This window comes from Leptopilina heterotoma, unplaced genomic scaffold, assembly GCF_015476425.1.
Source record: "Leptopilina heterotoma isolate Lh14 unplaced genomic scaffold, ASM1547642v1 Lhet_38, whole genome shotgun sequence".
NCBI lineage: Eukaryota > Metazoa > Arthropoda > Insecta > Hymenoptera > Figitidae > Leptopilina > Leptopilina heterotoma.
Window position 1 is genome coordinate 1,510,935 of NW_025111054.1, and position 25,451 is coordinate 1,536,385.

General features: G+C 23.7%; 1 protein-coding gene across 3 annotated transcripts in view; it reads left to right on the forward strand.

Moving 5' to 3' along the window:
* LOC122505928 (homeobox protein homothorax) overlaps positions 1-25,451 on the forward strand; it is a 501,951-nt gene that overhangs the window by 151,154 nt on the left and 325,346 nt on the right. For all 3 annotated transcript variants that reach the window (XM_043617815.1, XM_043617814.1, XM_043617816.1), the window contains exon 7: positions 5,448-5,577. In XM_043617815.1, the coding sequence (XP_043473750.1) occupies positions 5,448-5,577 (130 nt within the window). The remainder of the gene's footprint in view (positions 1-5,447; positions 5,578-25,451) is intronic.

The window sequence follows — 25,451 nt, forward strand, 5'->3', positions numbered from 1 at the left end:
ATATTCTCCTTCCTTCTCTTAATGACTTCCATTAACTGAAATGATACGTTGATTTCATAATTCGACGTTGTTTGCCTTTAATTTCAGTTAATTAAATTTCAGGATTGTTTTATCCTGTTGAGAGTTAGATGAAGGCCATTCTTGCGATTAAGATATTGAGGGATTGTTTACTTTCGCTCGCATTTATAATATCGATTATATTTGTTTCAAACAAAATTCAAGTGCTAATATACAAAGTCTCTATATGGCAAATGGAAAACATCAATTCTGGATCAAGAGAGATCTGCAAGATATAATGTTGGACCTTAAAAAAAACTTTAAATGCTCATATAAAAGAAACAAATTTATGAGGGTCGTATAGAGACCCCCAAGTTCGTATGTATTTTGTTGCCCCGCAGTCTGAAACAGGACTCAAACATCGCTCAAGTCGTAAATATGGAATCCCGGGATTTCCTCTCTTGTCAATAAAACCCAGAGTTTAGATTTGTTGTGAACCTTCTATAGGCTTTTTACGATTTCTGAAATCTGGACTCAACATGGTTAGCAGCTACCAAAACCCATTCTGGGATTTACAATAATACTCTTTCTAGTTTTCCATTTTTCATTTTAACTTGTTTTCCTTTAAATAAAACTTAAACGACTTAATTATAATACCATTGATTTCCAATAACTCTTTAATTTAGTATTCAAGCATGAAACAAATAATAATTTTATTTCAAATTCATAATACCAGGGCTCGGATTGTGCGACTTTTTCGACTTTTTTGTAATTTTTTAAGGAAATGATACTTTTTTCGACTATTTTGTGAAGAAATGCGACTAATCGATTTTTTCTAGATTTTCTTGATTAAAATGTGACTAATCGACTTTTTTCACATTTTTCAATTACTTTTTGACTTAAATTTTGAACAGCAGAAATCTTTTTTTGTAAATTATCTATTTATCTACTTTATCTACTAAATAATAATCTTCGTATTTCATTCTTGACAACATCGAAAATATGCAGGTATTTTTTCATGATTTATAATGGAATAATATTTGAAATTAGAAAATTATTTTTTGGATCAAACAAATAAATAAAAAAAAATAGAAAATTTTAAAAAAAATTATGATTAAGTACATTTTGTTTATTATATGCCTTTTTCTATAACAAATCTATTTTGACTGATCTAAATTATAAAAATTTTTCTCCTTTTTATTTATAAAAGTATTAAATAAAATTGTAAGTTTTAAAAAATTATGATTAAGAAACAGGAAATATACCCATGTTTCTGCATAATTTTTATTTCTCAAAAACAATATTGTTTAAAAACTCATTCTTTTCTTTTGGGAAAAGAAAAATTACATATTCCCGTTTCTTAATATTTTTCTAGAAAATTCTCAATTTTCATAAGGAAATAATTTGCATCATTTCTATCTCTTAATTACAATTGCTTTCATAAAATTCAAAGTTTTTTAAAAATAAAGGAAAAAAATGTTTATAATTTCCATCTGTCAATTACGAATTTTAATTGAAAATGAAATTGAAAGTTTTTAAATTTTAAGAAAATAAAGAAAAAAATTCTACTCAAAAAAATGTTCTGTTACATTTATTTACGAATTTCTTTAAAATTATGCGAAAACAACAATAACTTCTTTTTTAAATAAATATTTAATTATTATTATATTTCCATAGGAATTAAAATTCTTCAAAAGATTCAAATTCAAACCTTTTTGAAATTAAACAACTTAGAAAAACTTGTTATAAAACATGAAGAAATATATATATATATATATATATATATATGATATATTCATGTTTTATAATAATTAAAATTGCCCGAGTGATAAATTATTAATTTATATTATAAGAAAATTTTTACTGTAACTTCTTCAAAATTATTTTCATCATTTTAATTAAATTATTATTTTCTACAATTTTTAATTATTTTTTATAAAAATAATTGAATTCCTTAAAAAAAATGTATTAGTTTAATGGTAATTATTGCGAAGAAATTTATTAAAAAAATTGTAAATAATTGAATTCCTGTGAAATTTTCATTATTTATAAAAAGTATTAAATTTTTGGGTATGATTTTATTAAAATTTTTTTAAATAATAAAAAAATAAAAAAAAAATTTGTAAATAATAAAAAAATAAAAAAAATTTTTTTAAATAAATAATAATCAAATAAAATAATAACCGATAAATTAAAATTAAAAAAAAAATTTTTTAATTTTTTTTATTTATTTAATTTATTTTTTTTAATTAAATAATAACCGATTATTCTATTCATTTAAGTATTTTCTTGTGATAAAAAATAATTGAATTTCGGAGAAGAGTTTTAATATTTATGAATAAAATTGAATAGTTGCAAAAAATTTTATTAAAATTTTCAAAAATAATACTGAGTAGAATATTATTATTTATGAAAATAATTTAATTATTGTGAAAAATTTTGTTATTTTTGAAAATAATCGAATTCTTCATAAGATTTTTATTTTCTACAATTTTTAATTATTTTTTATGAAAATAATTGATTAAAAAATTTTATTAGCTATGGAAATAATGGAATTATTGCGAAGAAATTTATAAAAAAAATTTGTAAATAATTGAATTTCTTTGAAATTTTTAGTATTTATGAAAATTATTAAATGTTTGCCTATTATTTTATTAAAATTTTTTTAAATAATAAAAAAATTATTAATAAAAATTTTTTTTAATTAATAATAATCAAACCGATTATTCTATTCATTTAAGTAGTTCGTTGTGATAAAAAATAATTATTACGATTATAAATTATTTTTGTGTCTCATTACATTGTGAATAAAGGAATTTGTAACGTTTTGTAATGTTCTGCGTTTTTTAAAAATTTGAAAAAAATCTCAACGTACAATTAAAACTATGGAATCAAAATCCGTTGAGAAAATTTAGGAGCGACAATTATTTTAAAAGTTATAATAAAAATTATATTGCGCGGAGATGGGATTTTGATGCTTTTTAGAATTATAACACATTCCCTAAGGCCAAATAGAAATGCTTCTTCAACATTTCGATTTAAAAAAAAAAAATTTTTATTTTTAGTGAAAATTTCAAGAATTCTGACCCAACTACAAATAAAATATATAAAAATATTTTTTACATTCTACACTAAATTCTAATAATACCCCATTAACATTTTGCCATTTTTTAACAACTTTTACAATTTTATGACTCTTTTTTCGTTTTTTCTAAAATCTAATGCGACTTTTTCGGAAATTTCATGCAACTTTTTGCGACTTTTGTTGTGAATTTATGCAACTAAAGCGATTTTTTTTTTTGAGTCTTAAAGTCGATCCGAGCCCTGTAATACATGTTTGATGAGAAGAATCTAATTGAATCGTGAATTTTAAAAGGTTGTCTCGATTGTCAGTAGTAACTATACTTAGAAAAGGTTTCAAGCTTTCTTTTCTCAATATTCATATACTTTTGAAAGATGGAAGTCTTTTTTATTTATGTGAAGAAAGTTGAAGTGATCCTATGACCTCTAGATTATAATGATTATATTTCAGAAATAGGTATTTAAGATACATTTGTTCGGTTAGTGTGTTATAATAAAATAAATAGTTAGTTGAAGGCAATTAACATAAAAGTCGAATGAATCTTGTGAATATAAACACGAAGTGAGGGAATGGACGGGACAATAAAGTGGGCATTAGTCCTGTTTGATATGTCTTTCTCGCCTTGCGTGGTACGCAGCGCAGAGAAGCAGGCACATTCGAGCTAATAAATTTATTGCGGAGATTTACGTATCTTAGCCGTAAACCAGTCAACACAGACCTATAATGTCTGGTCGCTAATTACATAATTATATGGCGTTAGGTTTGCGACGACCAATTAATACAGCAGCAGCGACGTACAATTACTCCCGATGTCTGTGTACCGATCGAGTGTTGTCAGACGAAGCAGTAAGTCACCGAGCACCGATGCACGGGGACACGTCTCGTATACATTCGAGGATACCAGACGTAGGCGATACGTGTTGTTACTGGCCGATCGAGTGAGCTTTATAATTTATTGTCTTCCCTGTCGGTTGACAGCGGGCGTGTGCCACTCAGGGCCGTAACTATACTTATAGAGGCATACAATGTCTATTAACCTGCCGCCACCTTTTCCACACTCCAGGCTTTCTTTTCATTTGTGCAGAGTTTGGGATATACTTCCGAAAGCAACATAGCTCCGATTTTGGTCCAACTTTCAAAAAAATCGGAGCTATGTTGCTTTCGGAAGTGCAATCAGTGTTTGCTTTCGAAAACGATGATGACATTTGCGAACTATCCTCACGTTTCACTTTTAATCCAGAGGTGTGAAGAATTTATTTATACACTGTATATATTCTTGATAGAAAATTTGACGTGACGATGAGCATCATTGAAATGACAAGATGCGGGCATTCGCTGACTGATTTATTTAAGGGTTATACCAGACATCCGGTTTCTCAAATTACGCTCCAGAGGAAGGGAGGGAGAAAAAACTTAAGATTCGCTTTTGTCGCCTAACCGTTCGTCATTACATCGACACAAGTCACGTTCGAATATGGTCCCTCTCGGTCACTTAAAAATTCGTCCCTTAACAGGAAGTGACGTCAAAATTCTCCATTGGTCTGGAATTCATCATTTTAAGTTTTGGATCTTGGATCATTTGCTAATAATTAGATAAACTTGCTTGGCCCACTTGAACATTTTCCGACACAGTTAAAATATTAAATTATTGTAATATTATAAGTAAGAAAACTGTAAAGATTTGTTAGATGTTTAAGTTGATTGGCAGTCTCTCTGTTGAAACTCGCAACAGTTCAAACCTATCAGTTAAGTCCGTAGGGGGACACAAGTGAAGATGATATCTGTATGACAGTTCGTGGGAGTCACTGTCACTCATTATTGCTTGGCTTGCGCGTGCTTAATACAACTGAACGGATTTGGTCTCAAGATGACTGGCAGAGGTTACACGCATATTTCTTACATACATGAAAAGTTACAACTGTATGCCACAACTAATATTCGGAATTAAGAATAAAGAATCATCTGTTTTTCTAAACAGGTTCTTTAATGTTTCTCATAGTACTTACAATTAGAGAAATATTCGTAATTCAGTTAGAAACTTGCTTTTAGTGAGAGATATTTAATATTTGTTACGTATTTGACAATGCGCTATTTTTTATTTAACTCTCGTGTGAAAATTTAAAATAGGGTTTAGTAAGTCCCTCTTTGTTAATGAGGTTGTCACTGATGATGGCCTATAACAGAATGTGGGATTTAACAAGAGATAAGCTATTAGTAACTCAAATGAAAAAAAAATAATTTTCAGGAAATATTTACCCAGCTCTGATAAGATCTATAAAGAATTTAAAAGAAAGCTTACCAAGAAATATTTTACAAATAAATTCATGTAAACAAGTATAATAAACATACCTGTTATTTAATTTTACAGCGACCACCTTCTTCATCACTTTCCTACCCTGGTCCTGGAGGTAACGATGATGCACGCAGTCCCGGAAGCGGGGGAACCCCTGGCCCTCTCAGTCAACAAGCCCCCACAAGTTTGGACTCCTCCGATCCTGGTAAGTTGATAATAGTCACTTTTTCAAAAGTAGGTCACAAGATGCATGCAGGTTCAGATTTACACTGAGAAAAACATTCTTTTAATCCGAAAATAAGTAATTATTATTATTATTATAATATTAATATTATAACGTAATATTACCACTAGCCCGGCATTTTGATATCTAAGATCACTGCAAGGCTCGATCTAGGTTCGTAAATCTAGTAAATTTCCGTAAATTTCCTTAAAACCGTAAAAGTCAGTTTTTTTTTAAAAAAAGGTCCTTAAAGTCTGTAATTTGATTGAGAAAAGATGAAAAGTTTGTAAATTGTACGATATAATTTGGAGAATTTTAGAGAATATTACAAATGATTGCAGAAATTCAATTAATTTCAAAAGAAATAAAATTCTTCGCAGAAATTCAATTATGTTCAAAAATTTAGAAAATTCTCGTCTAAATTTCAATTATTTTTTAGAAATAATTCAATTCTTCTCAGAAATTCAATTATTTTCAAAAATTTTAATAAAATTCTTGGCAAAATTTCAATTATTTTCAAAAAACTTTTCTCAATTCTATGATTTTCAATATCAATTTTAATAAAATTTTGCATAAGAATTCAATTATTTAAACAAAATTAATAAAAAAAATTCTACGCAAACTTTTAATTATTTTCATAAAATAATAAAAATTTCACAGCAATTCAACTATTTACAAATTTTTTATAAATTTCTTTGCAGTCATTCAATTATTTTCATAAAAAATAAAATCTTTATAGGGATTCAATTATTTTCGTAAATAATAAACTTCTTTTTATGAATTCAATTATTTTCATAAATAGTAAAACTCATTGCAGAATTTCAATTATTTTTAATACATTTTTTAATGTATTCTTCGAAAAATGCAATTATTTATTAAAATTTTATTAAAATTCGTCAAAAGAATTCAATTATTTAAAAATTAATTGATAAAATTCTTTATGAAAATTCAAGTTTAAGAAACATTCAATGATTCAATAAATTATTTATTTTTGTATTTAAATAATTGAATTCTAGTAGAATTTTCTAATAAAAACTGATATAAGAATAGATTTGAGTTAAAATTTAAGATTATAATTGAATATTAAAAGCAATAGAACGTGAATTACTAGAAGTAATTGAATTTTGAAAAGAATTCATCAAATTAAAATTTTTGAAAATTGAATTTTTCATATTTTTTACTAACAATTGAAAATTTTCAAAGAACTTTTTTAAAAATTATTAAAAATAATGCATTTATAGAAGAATTTTAGTTAAAAAGATTTAAAAAATTTAATTTTAGAGAAGTTAAAAATTATTGCAGAAATTCAATTAATTTCAAAAGCAATAAAATTCTTCTCCGGAATTCAATTATTTTCAAAAATTTTCCCTAATTTAATGATTTTTAATATCTACTATTTTAATAAAATTTTTCAAAACAATTCAATTATTTAAAAAAAAATTTAATAAAATTCTACGCAAACCTTTAATTATTTTCGCATAAAATAATAAAAATTTTCACAGGAATTCAAATTATTTACAAATTTTTTATAAATTTCTTCGCAATTATTTAATTATTTTCATAAATAATAACATTTTTACAAGGATTCAATTATTTTAGTGAATAATAAAATTCTTTTTACAAATTCAATTATTTTCATAAATAATAAAACTCATTGCAGAATTTCAATTATTTTTAATACAATTTTAATCAAATTCCTCGAAAAATGTCATTATTTTTTAAAAATTTATTATAATTCGTTAAAAAAAATTCTTTATGAGAATTCAAGTTTAAAAAACATTCAATTATTTAATAAATTATTTATTTTTGTATTTAAATAATTAAATTCTAGTAGAATTTTCTAACAAAAATTGGTTTAAAAATTAATTTTAATTAAAAATTTAGATTATAATTGAATATTAAAAGCATTAAAGCCCGAATTTTTAGAAATAATTGAGTTTTGAAAATGTTTCAAGAATTAAAATCTTTGCAAATCTGAATTTTTCATATTTTTAACTAACAATTATGTGTAATTAATTTTTTTTTGAGAAAGTTTAATTGCTGATTTTTTTAAAAATTATTTTAAGTTTTTATTTTTAAATTTTCTAATTTCAATTATTCGTAAATTCTTCAATATTATTTAATATTGAAATTGTTGAAATTTTATAAAATTGAATTGTAAACAAATGAATTTGAAAATTTTCAAAGAACTTTTTCAAAGATTATTAAAATTAATGCATTATTTATAGAAGAATTTTAGTTAAAAATAAGAAAAAAAAAATTAATTTTGGAAAAGTTATACAAATTATTGCAGAAATTCAATTATATTTTCAAGAGTAATAATATTCTTCGCAAGAATTAAATATTGTTCAAAAATAATAAAATTCTTTTTAGGAATTTAATTATTTTCACAAATAATAATAATTATTGCAGAATTTCAATTATTTTGAATTCCATTTTATTTGGAATTTCTCGAAAAATGTAATTATTCTTAAAAATTTTATTAAAATTCGTCGAAAGAATTCAATTATTTAAAAATTTTGTTGATAAAATTCTTTATGAGAATTGAATTTTAAGAAACATTGAATTATTCAATAAATTATTTATTTTCGTGATTAAATAATTTTTAAATATTTTCACTGGTTCGAGCCCTGTCACTGTAATATTATGAATCTCCAATGTAATATTACAGTGCAATATCAAGATAATATTACGCGCTGCTTGAGGCGAAACCAGGAAACAAGCTTTAATTTTTTTCAACAATTAATTTGACATTAAATTTGATTAAGTTGACATTATTGATTATTTTATTAAAAAATGTAGGAACTATATAATTGTTCTTTGAAGAGAGAAAGAGTTGCCATTTTATATTTATTACGTAATGCATGAGGTTATTACATTGGTGAAGAATATTTAAAAATTTTTTTGTCATGAGCTTAGTGGAATGAGTTAGGGGATCAGAAATTGATCTCTGTTGTGTTTGATATTGAATGAAAAAAAGTAAACTTGTGTGGAGTGCTTGGCGACGTCGTTCGCTAATGACAATATCACGCGACAATCGAGTTGATGACAATCAAGATGCAGGGTGGGACCCACGGACCTTCAACACACCCTTCCAAATTTACAAACACAGACATACATGTCAACACCGACCGCGGCAAAGACACTGTCGAGCCTAATGAGCGAAATGTCCCAATGGCGTCGGCAAAACGAATTCTTTCATCTTTTTTGTTTAAACGTCAAAAAGGAATAATGGAAAACAAAAGCCTGTAGATAAATAGTAAACTTTATTTTACATCGAAAATTCCTCTCATTATTTCGTATTTTCAATTACATTTCGAGAGAAATGACTACTTTTATTATTGATTACTTACACATTTAGTTTATTAATTTCTTTCGATTCTTTTCGGAATCTTTGAAGAACTTCCGGGAAATGTGAATTTCACTTTGTCCACATTTTAGGCTTTTTCGTTCAGAGAAAAACATTTTACTAAAAATAAAACAAAGTAAAGATAATTATTTATTTTAGATGAGTTTAATAATAAAAAAAAGAGGAAAATTAAAAAAGGATTTATCGGCATTAATCCAGTGAACTTTTTCACGTGGGTTTATTCATTTGAACGAGAAAAGGTGTAGTTTCGTGGCATGGATTTGCAACACTTGACTAAGTTGGGAATGAAAATGCGCCAATGGGCAATGTAGTTGAAGGAATACATACAAGTTCACGACACCATCCCATAAAGATTCATTAAGGTCCGTCGTCTATATTCGCTGTCGTGCCAACATTATAAAATTCATGGCTCTTCTCTCAGCTGTAAATGCATTCATTCCAATCACTGCCTAAACTATATTTAGCAGAAACAGTAAAAAATTGATGAGTAAACATATATATATATATATATATATATGAATATAAGAAAAAATAATTTATTTATACCTTAACAAATTGCCAAATTTAGTTACTACAGTCTTTGCACTCGATAATTAATTTTACAAAAGTAGCAAAAAGTAGCTTTCAAACTAAAAAAAGGTAGTAAAAAAGTAGCTATTGAAAAATTAAACTTGACCACAAAGCACCAAAAAAACTCGTTTTAGACACTTCATCAAAACTGACAAAAATTTCATTCTATATTTTATTTTTATGACATTTTCATAAAAAATATTTACCTCTCTCTTATCCTGCTAATAAATAGAATTCCTGCAACGTATTTTATTATTCATGAAATAAATTGAATTCTTACGAAAATTTTTACAAACATTTTTTTTAACCTTTAAACTGCTATGCCTGTCTGACAGAACGCTACAAAAATTGTCTTTGCTTATAACTTTTTTTCAAAGTATAATAAGAACTTGAGCTTTTCAGTAGCTTCATATTTTATAAAAATCTATTAGTTGACAACTTTTTCAAAAAAAAATTTTTTTTTCAAAATCGTTAAATTTTGAATTGTAACGTGTAAAAATAAAAAAAATTGAATCAAAATAATATAGAAATGACTTTTTTATGTTAAAAAGTAAAAAATATTTACAATAGTTGTCTTTAGAAAATTATAAATTACTAAAAAACCGTAAAAAAGGGAATAGCGGTCTGACAGACCGGGGGTAGCACTGAGCGTGATTTTTTAATAGCACGTAGCAGTTTAAAGGTTACTAATTGCATTCTGTTTGAAAATTTTATAGAAATAGTTGATATTGAAAAATTATTGAATTACGAAAAGTTTTTAAAAATAATTAAATTTTACAAAGAAATTCTATTAAAATATTTGAGAATAATTGAATGTCTGTGTGGTATTTTATTAAATTTTTTTTGAAAATAATTGAATTCCTAAAAAGCATTTTATTATTTATGAAAATAATTGAATTCCTAAAAAGCATTTTATTATTTATGAAAATAATTGAATTCTTGCGAATGATTTTATTAGAATTTTTTGAAATAATTGAATTTACAAGAAAAAATTTAATACTTTTCAAAATAATTGAATTTTGCAAAGAATTTTATTAAAATGCCTCAAAATAATTGCATTTTCGGGAATAATTTTGTTATTTATCTTAAATAATTGAATTCTTTAGAAGAATTATTTATGTAAATAATTGAATGCTTGGGAAGAATTTTATGAAAATTTAAAAGAATAATTGGATTATTTCAAAAAAATTTAATTAAAATTTAATTTAATGTAATTTATTTCTTTCGAATAATTTTATTAAAATATCTGAAAATAATTGAATTCCTGTGAAAATTTTTAAGATTTTTGTAAATAATTGAATTCTTTCAAAGAATTTAAAAGAAAAATTTTTTAATAATTGATTTTATTGAGGAATTGAAATTAAATTTTTAAGAATAATTATTAAATTTTTTTAGCAATTCCTGTAAAATTGTATTAAAAATAATTGAATTCCTGAGAAGAATTTTAATATTTATGAATAGAATTGAATAGTTGCAAAAAATTTTATTAAAATTTTCAAATATAATTTGAATTCCTCAGAAGAATTTTATTATTTATGAAAATAATTGAATTATTGTAAAAAATTTTGTTGTTTTTGAAAATAATTTAATTCTTCATATGAATTTTATAAACATTGTTTTAAATAATTAATTTTTTTCGAAATATAATAAATATTATGAACATTTTTTTTAGACATAATTGAATTCCTGTGAAAAATTTTAATATTTTTGTAAATAATTGAATTTTTTTAAAGAATTTAAAAACTTTTTCTTTAATAATTAATTTTATTGCGGAATTGAAATTAAATTTTTAAGAATAATTAAATTTTTTTTTATCAATTCCTGTAAAATTGTATTAAAAATAATTGAATAATTGAATTCCTGAGAAGAATTTTATTATTTATGAAAATAATTGAATTATTGTGAAAAAGTTTGTTATTTTTGAAAATAATTGAATTCTTCATAAGATTTTTATAAACATTGTTTTAAATAATAAATTTTTTCGATATATAATAAATATTATGAAAATTTTATTTGAAATAATTGAATTCTTGTGGAAAACTTTATTTGTGAAAATAATTGAACTTTTCGATTAGATAATTTTAAATATTAATTAAAAATAATTAGAATTCTTCGATGAGTTTTATTATTTATTAAAATAACTGAATTCTTGTTTAGAATTTTATTAAAAATTTTTTTAAAAAATTTAATTTCCATGAAAAATGTTATTATTATTGAACATAATTGATTTATTGTAAAGGATTGTATAAGAATTTTTTGTTAAATAATTGTTTTTTTCGGAATTTTTTTTGAAAATACTATTCTAAATTAATTGAATTCCTGTGGAAATGTTATTATTTATGAAAATAATTGAATTTTGAATATTTTTTGAAAATACAAATTAAATCGTTTTAAAGAATTTGATTATTATTTTTGTGAAGAGTTTTTTGATTTCTAGTATTAGCGAATTTAAAGTAGTGGAAATTCTAAAAAAACCGAAATACTATCTTCTAGTTTTTTTTTTTAATTTTTCAAAATTTCAATAAAATTCTTTAAAAATTCAATTAAGTATTTTATAATAGATTTTAAAAAATTTTCAATTATTTAAAAAATCTTTAATTTTACATGAATATCTAGGATTGTGACTCTGTAAAATTCAAATATGGACCAATTATGAAATTTAATTATTTTTTATTGAATTTCAAACAATTTAAGTATATTTAAAAACAATAGAATTTAAATTTCTCAGAAGGCTAATTTCTCGAACAACAAACTTCACCCTGTTAAAATCACTAATTTTCACCACTAGGTGTACAATCTACTATTTTCAGTGTTTTTGATATAGTACTGACCTTTAGCACTGCACTTGCACCATTATTAAGCCCTTCGTCAACTAGAGCACGCCACGGAAATTTCTAGATGGAAATTTCTAGTTGTGTAGATGCTTTCGTGTTGAAAACAATTCAGTGGTATACAGATGCATGCCAACCTCTCGTCAATATTCTAAATTATTCCATTATTTATATATTTTAACCGCGATGTCAATGTCCGCTAATCAGTAAAATTACTTTGCATCAGTTGTTTGGTTGATTCATCGAAATATAATTGTGCTTTTGAAGAATTGTATAAATATGAAAAACTTGATTAATATATTCTACGTTTGGCAATTATCTGGTGTAACAACTTTCAGTGACGGAGGAAGGAACTTATTTTTTTATCATTCTAATTTTTGACAATATAAGTATTCGAACCAAACGGACTTGTTTGTCTGGTTGGTTAATTGTATTAATTGACTTTAGAACACTTTAGAAAGTCTTGTCAAGAAGTTGATTTGCGCATATAGAACTTGTCTCAATAGTTGTATTTTAACCACACACTCCGTCAGCATTCAGCAATCGAAATTTGTTGCTTATTTTAATAATAAATTTCTAGGCGTTTGAATTTTCCGCTAATGACTGCGATTTGTTGCGCGTTGACGATGTAATGACAATGATTTACTACAGTTATAACAAAAGTTGATTCGTTCGTGAATACGATTTAATTTTACCACTTCAAGGTCATGATCTGAGTTATATTTTATAGTGTGATTTATCATTTAACGCACTCGTACCAATAGCACTGCAAGAGATTTACACATGTTCGGGTCATGTACGCTTGATGTTGTAACTCGTTGAGTGATAAATCTTTATGACAAATTTCGATTAATGACCTTAATTACAAGAACGTAATGTCAACACGATGAGCATTACTGAATTTTAAATTTTCATTCTATATACTTTTTAATTGAAACCATTCAAGAATGGTTATCAGAGTTTACATAAAGATTGTAATTTACGATACTTCGGTGCGGGGTCAGATATTAATAATTAGCTTCTTCCTTCTATCTCAAGAGCATGTCACAACTATGAGGCTTTTTATGAATCCTCAGGAAATAAATTAGATTCTTCACAAATTGGAAACCGAGTTTACTCAAAGTTCATTTTGCTACGCTTCATTGTTTTCATATTCTTATCATCATCGTGTATGAGAATTTTTAATAATGCATATACGGAGTGTGTAGCGACCAGTACATATACAAGAAAATTTCAATTTTACTCTTCCAACATTTTTAAAACAATAAATACTACAGGGCTCGGATTGTGCGGCTTTTTTGTCTTTTTTAAGGAAATGCTACTTTTTTCGACTTTTTTGTGAAAAAATGCGACTTTATTCAGATTTTTTTTTATCAAAATTCGACTAATCGACTTTTTCACATTTTTCAATTATTTTTAAAAATTTTGAAAATTTTTCTCCTTTTTATTTATAAAAATATTAAATAAAATTGTAAGTTTTAAAACATTATATGACTAAGAAATATGAAATATACCCATTTTCTGCATAATTTAAATTAAATAATTTATTAAAAAATATACATATTTCTCTCTTTTCGAAATTAGTTTATATAATAATTATTACTATCCGACACAACTTTATACATTTTTTATTTTTTCACTAAATTAATACTATATTATTTCATTGTATCTTATTATGTTTTGTTAAAATTTACATTCTACATATTAATTTCTATTGTAAAATAATTGATTTTCTTTTGTTTTACGTACACGGAGAAAAAGGATTGTTACGTTGACAAAAAGATTGTTCATATAGAACTAACAAATTTATTTTGTTGCCCTAACAATTCAAATTTTTACTTATAACAATAAATCTGTTGGGATAACAAAAAATTTTGTAACAACAACAACAAAAATTTGTTAGTTCTATATTAACAATTCTTTTTTCTCTGTGTATGTATAAATGTATTATAATTTAAAAATATTGCCCTTCAACAATTTTTATAATCATGGGCTACACAAATTATTATCAAATTAAAAAAAAAAAAAAAAAAAAAAAAAAAAAAAAAATATTTTTATTTCTCAAAAACAATATTGTTTAAAAACTCATTCTTTTCTTTTGGGAAAAGAAACATTACATATTCCCTTTTCTTAATATTTTTGTAAAAAATTCTCAATTTTCATAAGGAAATAATTTGCATCATTTCTATCTCTTAATTACAATTTTTTTTAATAAAATTCAAAGTTTTTTACAAATAAAGGAAAAAAATGTTTATAAATTCCATCTGTCAATTAGAAATTTTAATTGAAAATAAAATTGAAACTTTTTAAATTTTTAGAAAATAAAGAAAAAAATTCTACTTAAAAAAATGTTCTGTTACATTTATTTACGAATTTCTTCAAAATTATTCGAAAACAACAATAACTTCTTTTTTAAATAAATATTTAATTATTATTATTTTTCCATAGGAATCAAAATTCTTCAAAAGATTCAAATTCAAACCTTTTTGAAATTAAACAACTTAGAAAAAATTGTTATAAAACATGAAGAAATCGATCACTCCGAGTCTTCGACTCGGAGCAATCGATATCTTCATGTTTTATAATAATTAAAATTGCCCGAGTGATAGAATCATTATTCTATATTATAAGAAATTTTTGCTGTAACTTCTTCAAAATTATTTTCATCATTTCAATTAAATTATTATTTTCTACAATTTTTAATTATTTTTTATGAAAATAATTGAATTTCTTAACAAAAATTTTATTAGTTATGAAAATAATGGAATTACTGCGAAGAAATTTATAAAAAAAATTTGTAAATAATTGAATTCCTGTCAAATTTTTATTATTTATGCAAATTATTAATAGTTATCGTACAATTTTATTAAAAAAATTTTAAATAATAAAAAAAAGTTTGAAATAAATAATAATCAAAACAATTATTCTATTCATTTTAGTATTTTGTTGTGATTAAAAATAATTGAATTTAGGAGAAGAGTTTTAATATTTATGAATAAAATTGAATAGTTGCAAAAAATTTTATTAAAATTTTAAAAAATAATAGAAGAATTTTAGAATTTTAGTAGAATTTTATTATTTATGAAAATAATTTAATTATTGTGAAAAATTTTGTTATTTTTGAAAATAAATTTAATTCTTCATAAGATTTTTATTTTCTACAATTTTTTTAATTATTTTTTATGAAAATAATTGAATTCCTTAAAAAAAATTTTATTAGTTATGAAAATAATGGAATTATTGCGAAGAAATTTATAAAAAAAAAATTTGTAAATAATTGAATTTCTTTGAAATTTTTATTATTTATGAAAATTATTAAATGTTTACCTATAATTTTATTAAAAAATTTTTAAATGATAAAAAAATACCTAATAAAAAAAATTTTTTTTAATAAATAATAATCAAACCGATTATTCTATTCATTTAATTATTTTGTTGTGATAAAAAATAATTATTACGATTATAAATTATTTTTGTGTCTCATTACATTGCGAATAAAGGAATTTGTAACGTTTTGTAATGTTTTGCGTTTTTTAAAAATTTGAAAAAAATCTCAACGTACAATTAAAACTATGGAATCAAAATCCGTTGAGAAAATTTAGGAGCGACAATTATTTTAAAAGTTATAATAAATATTATATTGGGCGGAGATGCGATTTTGATGTTTTTTAGAATTATAAACACATTCCCTAAGGCCAAATAGAAATATGTTCGATTTAAAAAAAAACTTTATTTTTAGTAAAAATTTCAAGAATTCTGACCCAAATACAAATAAAATAATTTTCGTAAAAATATTTATTTACATTTTACACTCAATTCTAATAATACCCGATTAACATTTTGCCATTTTTTTACAACTTTTACAATTTAATGCCTCTTTTTTTCGTTTTTTATAAAATTTCATGCGACTTTTTCAGAAATTTCATTGTATAGAGTATTTTCTTTTTTTATAAGTGGTAACAATTTTGATTCATAAGTTTTCAAAATTATCAATTTTAAATGAATCTCTATTGCTTTTTCGTCGACTTTTTAATAATGTTGACGGAAAAAATTTTTGTTAATTTTTATTTAAGAGTAATAATGAATTTTTTTTATCTACCCTGAGAGACTTTTTATTTTAAAGTTTGATATATTAGCATTTTAAAGTTGAGAAATCGCTGGTAATATGATATTTAATAATTATAATTTTAATGTTTCACTTTAATGTACCAATCTCTGACAAAACAATAAATATAGAAAATTGGTATGGTGAATATTAAATATTATAATATCAATATAATGTAACATAACATAGATTTTGAGAAAATGATTGTACATAAAAATTGTTCCTAAATAAAAGAAATTAATTTTCAGTGTTCATTTTTAAGAAACAGCTTTTTTCCTACTGAATAACTTATTTTCTCGCAAGTGCTAAAAAAAAATCTTTTACATTTCTAAAAACGCATTGTAAATGAACGTGAACAGTTGAGTTTACGAATTCTTATTTTGAATGGTTGGCTGACATCTTTGACATAGCATGACATTTCTTTTAATGCCGAGTCAGAATTTTTAGTTTGATCTACATTAAAAAGTGGTAAAGTGGATTATACTCTCTGACTTTGACATAAAGCGTTCTAAATATTTTAAATTATATCGTAACAAAGTCTAATAAATTCTTTCCATTCATTGGAATACTTCTTGATTTTTTGATTTTTTTTCTTGATTTTTTGTAAGTTTAGAATGGCACCATATCAATTTTTAAAAGCAAAAAAGTCTCCCAGTGTAAAGAAATTAAATATTTTCCATTGAAATCCGACTTTTTAATTTTTGTTGTTTGAATACATAATTAAAAATAATAAGAATAAATTAAAGATGAAAACGAGAAACAATTCTTGAAGTATTATTAAATTGGTAATTTAATGCTAAATCGCATTAGTTGAAACACATAATATTATATCTTTTCTAAATAAAAAAGACCTTTTTTTTATCTGAGAATATTACTTATGTTTAGGATTTGCCGGGAATTTGAAAATCACAATTCGCTAGACACCCTGAGTTATAAGTTTCAGGAATTTTTTTAATACGAGCTGATTTTATTATTGTATGTTAAGGCTGATTCTTTTTTGGCTATAAAAATAACTCAATGAATAATAAATAGCAGTGGTTCAATACTCTTTCCCCTAATATAGAAGCTCATTGATATAGATAAGAGAGTTCGTTCTTGTGAGGAAATCTTATCCCTAGGTTCGTCGACACTCATTGTTAGATTGAATTGCAACTACAGAGGAAATAGAGGAGAGGCAATGAGGAAAAAAACATCATATGCAATTTTGCCAGTGAGTTTTCTCATTTCTCGCCGATCAAAGATCACCACAGAATCGTTCTCGGAAATCGTTTCGAAGGAAGAGGAAGAAAAAGAGTATCAATAGGGGTTATGGACACGATGTTGTGAGGGTGAGGGGGATGTCGAGAAATAGATAGAAGTAATGAGGCTGATTCCCTGCTTTCTGTATTTTTCAAGATACCATTCTATCAGTTCTCTTATCAGTCGTCTTTTTGTATTTTCTTGGTTTCGTATGTACATCGCCCTTCTGCTCTGTTTTTCCGTACGCAAGGCATAATGAGGTCTTAAAATCGCCAACTCCTGAACATTTTTGACAATAATTTGCTTATTAGCAATAGGAGACCAAATTTGCTGAACGTAACCTTTGATTTCACTTTCTCTATTAAATAATACGTTTTCTAAATTTTACATATGGCCAACTTACAAACTTTGTAGCACTTTAGACGAATAAATTGTTTTAGTGTGTTCATTATGGATTCTTGTATTTTAATATAATTTTCCAAAAGAATTCAATTATTTAAAAAAAATTAAATAAAATTCAAAACCTTTAATTATTTTCACAAATTAATAAAATTTCACAGAAATTAAATTATTTACAAATTTTTTTTATAAATTTCTTCGCAATCATTCAATATTACTTTCATAAATAATAAAATTCTTTTCAGGAATTCAATTATTTTTAATTCAATTTTACAGGAATTGCTAAAAAATGTAATTTTTTTTTAAATTTAATTTCAATTCCTCGAAAAAATCATTTAAAAAAATATTTTTTTTTAAATTCTTAGGAAGAAGTCAATTATTTACATAAATATTAGAATTTTTTTTCAGGAATTCAATTATTTTTAAATATTTTAATAAAATTGTTTGAAAGAAATCAATTATTTTAATTACAATTTAATTAAATTTTTTTGAAATAAAATTATTCTTTTAGATTTTAATAAAATTCTTCCCAAGCATTCAATTATTTACATAAATAATTCTTCGAAAGATTTCAATTATTAAAGATAAGCAATTGAATAATTAATAAAATTCTTTGTAAATTTCAATTATTTTCATAAATAACAATATTCATCATAAAAATTCAATTATTTTTAAAAGTAATATATTTTTTTTTGAAAATTCAATTATTTAAAAAAAATTCTAATAAAATCGTTCGTAAGAATTCAATTATTTTCATTAATAATAAACTGCTTTTTAGGAATTCAATTATTTTCAAAAAAAATTTAATAAAATGCCACACAGACATTCAATTATTCTCAAATATTCTAATAGAATTCTTTGTAAAATTTAATTATTTTTAAAAACTTTTTGTAATTCAATGCTTTTTCAATATCTACTATTTTCATAAAATTTCCAAACAGAATTCAATTATTTAAAAAAATTTTTGTAAAAATCTTCGTAAGAATTCAATTTTTTTCATGAATAATAAAATAAATTCGTAAAAAAATTCAAATTTGTAATAAAATAAATTAGTTGCAGGGATTCAATTATTTATCAGCAGGATAAGAAAGAAGTAAATTAGTTTCATAAATTATAAAATTTTTACAGAGATTCAATTATTTTCGTAAATAATAAAATTCTTTTTAGAAATTCAATTATTTTCATGAATAATGAAACTCATTGCAGAATTTCAATTATTTTTAATACAATTTTAATCGAATTCCTCGAAAAATGTAATTATTCTTAAAAAATTTATTAAAATTCGTCAAACGAATTCAATTATTTCAAAAATTTGTTGATAAAATTTCTTTATAAGAATTCAATTTTATGAAACATTTAATTATTCAATAAATTATTGTTTTTTGTCTTTAAATAAATGATTTCTCGTTGAATTTTCTAATAAAAATTGATTTAAAAATGGATTTCAGTTAAAATTTTAAATTATAATTGAATATTAAAAGCATTAGAGTGTGAATTTTTCTCAAAGAACTTTTTCAAAAATTATTAAAAATAATGCATTTATATAAGAATTTTAGTTAAAAACATAAAAAAAAATTTAATTTTGGAAAAGTTATAAATTATTTCAGAAATTCAATTATTTTCAATTATTTTGAATACAATTTCAATTAAATTATTCAAAATAATTGAATTATTGTTTTATATTTCAATAAAATTGTTTTAAAAAAAGTCCAACTATTTTCAAAAATTAAAATATAATACTTCGCACGAATTCAATTATTTTATCAAATAATAAAATTTCTCACAAAGATTCAATTATTTTAAAAACTTGAATAAAATTCGTTATAAGAATTCAATTGTTTTCATAAATTATAATACTTTTACAGAAATTAATTTGTTTAAAACAATTTAATACAATTCTTCGCAAGAATTCAATTATTTTAATAAATAATGACATTTTTCACAGAGATTCAATTATTTTGAAAAATTTAATAAAATTCGTTGCAGAAATTCAACTATTTTCATAAATAATAAAATTCTTGACAGGAATTCAATTATTTTTAATACAATTTCAATTAAGTTATTCAAAATAATTGAATTATTATTCTTTTTTATTTTCATCAAATGATTCAAAAAATTAAATAAAATTCTTTGTAACAATTCAATTATTTTTATAAATAATAACATTATGGATAGGAATTCAATTATTTAAAAATTTTTTATAAATTTGTTCGAAATAATTTAATTATTTTCACAAATAATAAAACTCAATAAAATTAAAATCTTTGAAAATCTGAATTTTTCTTATTTTTAAATAACAATTCTGTGGAATTAATTTTTTTGAGAAAGTTTAATTGTGAATTTTTTTAAAAAATTATTTGAAGTTATTATTTTATATCTAATGTAGGTATATTTAATTGAAGAATTCAAGAATAATTGAAATTTTGTAAAATTGTATTCTAAACAAATGAATTTGAGAATTTTCAAAGAACTTTTTCTAAAATTATTACAAATAATGCATTTATAGAAGAATTTTAGTTAAAAACACGAAAAAAACATTTAATTTTGGAAAAGTTGCAAATTATTTGCAGAGATTAAATTATTTTCAAGAGTAACAATATTCTTCACAAAAATTAAATATTGTTCAAAAATAATCAAATTCTTCTTAGGAATTCAATTATTTTCACAAATAATAAAATTCATCGCAGAATTTCAATTATTTTGAATACAATTTTAATCGAATTTTTCGAAAAATGTAATTATTCTTAAAAATTTTATGAAAATTCGTCGAAAGAATTCAATTATTTAAAAGATTTGTTGATAAAATTCTTTATAGGAATTGAATTTTAAGATACATTCAATTATTCAATAAATTATTTATTTTTGCATTTAAAATTTAAATAATTGAATTTTCTTTGAATTTTCTAATAAAAATTGATTTAAAAATGAATTTCAGTTAAAATTTTAGATGATAATTGAATATTTTTTTTTTGTCTAAAATTATCAAACTATGATTTAATAGGGGTGCGATCAGTTATTCTAGACTAGAAATTCTATTCAGAATCTAGCGCGACGGCCGCACTAGCGACATGGACAAATGAGGAAATTTCTACACGCGTTTGATCTTCTATTTGAAAATTTAAAAATTTATGTTATCAAACATGTTTGTAAAAATAAATTTTCTACACATTAAAAATTGAAGATAGTTTTGTGATTGATTACTTATGAGACATATAACTAATAACTTAGCTAAGACATTGAAGTTAATTGACACGTTAATGAATAATGAACTTGCATCGCTGTCATATCGACAGGCAGACGCGACGCGACGGATACTAAAGTGGTCATAATCAACGAGTGGCATTCCTATTAACATTACTGTTTACTATATCCAATCTCTAATCTCTTGGATTTTAGTATTTCTAAATGCAACAATGAGTGTTATAATCCATTGACTTTCACTTCTTCATCATATCATCTTTCCTACTGACATCAGTATTCTTCTATATTTGAAAATCTCTTGAATGATATACAAGACTTTATCCTCTACAATTCATTTTTTTATTTGAAGATGTTATATTTTTTTCGATTGTTCATTTTTTTTCTTTACTCCTTTAAAAATCTAGTTTTTGAAACTAATTTCTTTTTCTGGTTAATAAATAAAAATGTTGTTATTAATCTTATAGTAACATTAGCGTGATATCAAGTCGTAAATATAGTTTGGAACAAAATCATTTAAATTAATACAATTATCTAGGTCGGTAAATTCAATGACTTGTTTAAATTGATGAATATTTCGAAGCAATGATTCTAAATGAATGTTTTTCGGAAGAAAAGATTGTTTTTTGTACGGTTGCTAATGATTTCTGTCAAGTATTATAGAGATACGCGAATAAAAGTAATGCGCTGTGCTCGCTATAATGTAAGTAGAAGAGGAGGCCAGGAACGTGTCAAGTTTGAAATAAGAAAAATGTTGATATTGGCGAGTGGACTGTTAATTTGTATAATGTCGGGAGCGATACGGGTAGAAAGGTGAATTTAGGCTGCTAAGCATAAATATCGATCCGCTTAATTGACCCGCGAATACGAATGGCCGATTAAACGAACCAGCGCTCGATATCGACAGGAATATACACTCTTGCCAATTGCATTTCGCTACTTAAGGAAACAGCGATTCGCAGCTCAAATTTATATACGTTTTACAGAAGATCTTTTACTGACTCCACTCTAGATAGAGTCAAAATTGTTGCACCTAAAAATGGTAACAATTACAAATAAAATTTATTATAAAAGAAACAAGCAAAAGTAAACTTTTATAAATGAAGCAAATATTACTTTAAATTTATTATTAATATCATCAATAAGGTTCCACAACAAGACTCCTCCCGAAATCTTGTACATCTTCTACTGTATACTTTAAAAATAAAATAAAAATCGAAATAACAATTTGCTTTCAATTTTTTATTAAAAACTAATTTTGTTTCCATAAACTATAAAATTTTTTCATTAAATTTTTTTTAACGGAATAAACGCGAATGTGGTTTGAAGCATTAAAAATAAAGTAACGGTTAGTATGTAGAAGTAAATTTGATTTTTTTTCATTCAAATTAATTTTATCGACTGCAAGGTGGCGTCGGAAGGGGAGTTGCGCTCGTTTCGATGAGTACCACATAAACGTCGATGTCGCTGAAGGGTAATCGTTATAAAAAAAAAAATCGAGAAAATTGTGAAACAAACCAACCGTAGATATGCAACGCCCGCACAGGGAAAAATCAATTAAGCCACTTATCTGAAATATGGGTGCAATTACACTCAATTGCCAAATCTATGTCTATGTATCGATGTGTGGTCGCTCTATCGACAGCTCCCCAGTCGACTCCTAGCCTATTGCATTTCAAATGCAGTTTAATTCAACTTTTCTCCAAATAAATAAATTCTCGAAACTTTTAAATTATCTTAATTATCTTATCCATGTTTTTAATTTGAAATTTCTAAATATGTTATGCGCTAAGAATTTCATATAAAATATAAATCTTTGCTTATAGAGGCGGGATAAAATAACAGTTTAAATATGTTTCCCGAAAACGAAAAATCAATTTAATTTCGTGTTTGATACGAATTAGAATATTTCGCTTCTATTTTAAAAAAAAACGCGTTTGGGGAATTTAAGAGAGAGGAAAATTTCTATCGTGTTCAGCTTGAATAGCATTCGCAAGTCGTTATCACGAAACATTTATAAGTTTCGTTACAGTCCCTGGTTGTTAATAAAGTTAATAAAGTTAATAAAGTTAATAAAGTTAATAAAATTAATAAAATTAATAAAATTAATAAAATTACAATTGTTGAATGACAATATTAACTTAAACTAACATGTCTTCATTAAAGTTATAATTTCCTAATGTGAGTGTTACAGCGTTTTTTAACTCACTCGTCGACTTGTAAGAAATATCTTTATCGATTATGCTTGTTTTTTTTTTATTTAATTTAACTCTTTCGTCTTATGTTGCGCATATGCTGAGTTTATTCCATCGCTGTTGAATATAACGCCTCTTTCTTTTCCAGTCGCTCGAAGCTCGAATGGGCCCAGTAATGCGATATCAGTGCTCGGGATGTCCCTCGGTTGACCCGTGACCGTCTGTCATTCCAAATATATCTAATACAAGTTTGGTCTGGCGAGAATGACGAAGAGAGTGTTATAATGAGTGATGCACTCAGTGTTCGTCCCCTTTATATACAAAATTCACGTCTCTACGGGGTGTCCGTTAACTATTAATTTTCACATTTTTTTAACTTCTTAATTTGTCATTATATTCTCTACTTTTTGTCATTATTATTTTGTTCTTCACTTCATTAATATGTCCATTGTTTGCTTATCATTAAAGAGATCATTTTTTCAATATCTCCGGAACCAGTTGAATTTTTTTTTATGAAATTAAAGGTGAATTCACAAGGAATATGTTAATAACATTTTTCTCAGAGAGGAGTAAATGAACAAAAAATTGTTTTAAAATTGTTTAAAAAATTTTTTTTATTTAAAAATTAATTTTTTTTATTAACTTTATTTGCACTTGAAAGTACATACTTTTACCTGAAAAATGTGTAAATTTCATAAAAATCCATAAACAATATTCCGATATATTCAAAATTTTATAAAATTAATATTAAAATTCAAAATGGCGTATCTTCAACAATTTTGAATTTTTTTTTTTTGAAAAAATTTGGGGGAAAGATGTCTCTTATATAGAACTATAATCCCACGAAGTTTTGCGAAAATCGGCATACCCTTTGCAAATCGCGATATTTCTGACGTGAAATGCCTCATTTATGAAAATATTAAATAAAATTGTTAGTTTTAAAAAATTATAATTAAGAAATAGGAAATATACTCATTTTCTGCATAATTTTTATTTCTCAAAAACAATATTGTTCACAAACTCATTCTTTTCTTTTGAATTTTTTTTCGAAATTTCAATTTTCATAAGGAAATAATTTGCATCATTTCTATCTCTTAATTATACAATTGCTTTAATAAAATTCAAAGTTTTTTACAAATAAAGGAAAAAAATGTTTATAAATTCCATCTGTGAATTACAAATTTTAATTGAAAATGAAATTGAAACTTTTTAAATTTTTAGAAAATAAAGAAAAAAATTCTAGGTACTTAAAAAAATGTTCTGTTACATTTATTTACCAATTTCTTTGAAATTATTCGAAAACAACAACAACTTCTTTTTTTAAATAAATATTTAATTATTATTATTTTTCCATAGGAATTAAGATTTTCAAAAGATTCAAATTCAAACCTTTTTGAAATTAAACAACTTAGAAAAAATTGTTATAAAACATGAAGAAATCGATCACTCCGAGTCTTCGACTCGGAGCAATCGATATCTTCATGTTTTATAATAATTAAAATTGCCCGAGTGATAGAATCATTATTTTATATTATAAGAAATTTTTGCTGTAACTTCTTCAAAATTATTTTCATCATTTCAATTAAATTATTATTTTCTACAATTTTTAATTATTTTTTATGAAAATAATTGAATTTCTTAACAAAAATTTTATTAGTTATGAAAATAATGTAATTATTGCGAAGAAATTTATTAAAAAAATTTGTAAATAATTGAATTCCTGTGAAATTTTTATTATTTATGCAAATTATTAATAGTTAGCGTACAATTTTATTAAAAAATTTTTGAATAATAAAAAAATAATAAAAAAAAGTTTGAAATAAATAATAATCAAACCGATTATTCTATTCATTTAAGTATTTTGTTGTGATAAAAAATAATTGAATTTCGGAGAAGAGTTTTAATATTTATGAATAAAATTGAATAGTTGCAAAAAATTTTATTAAAAT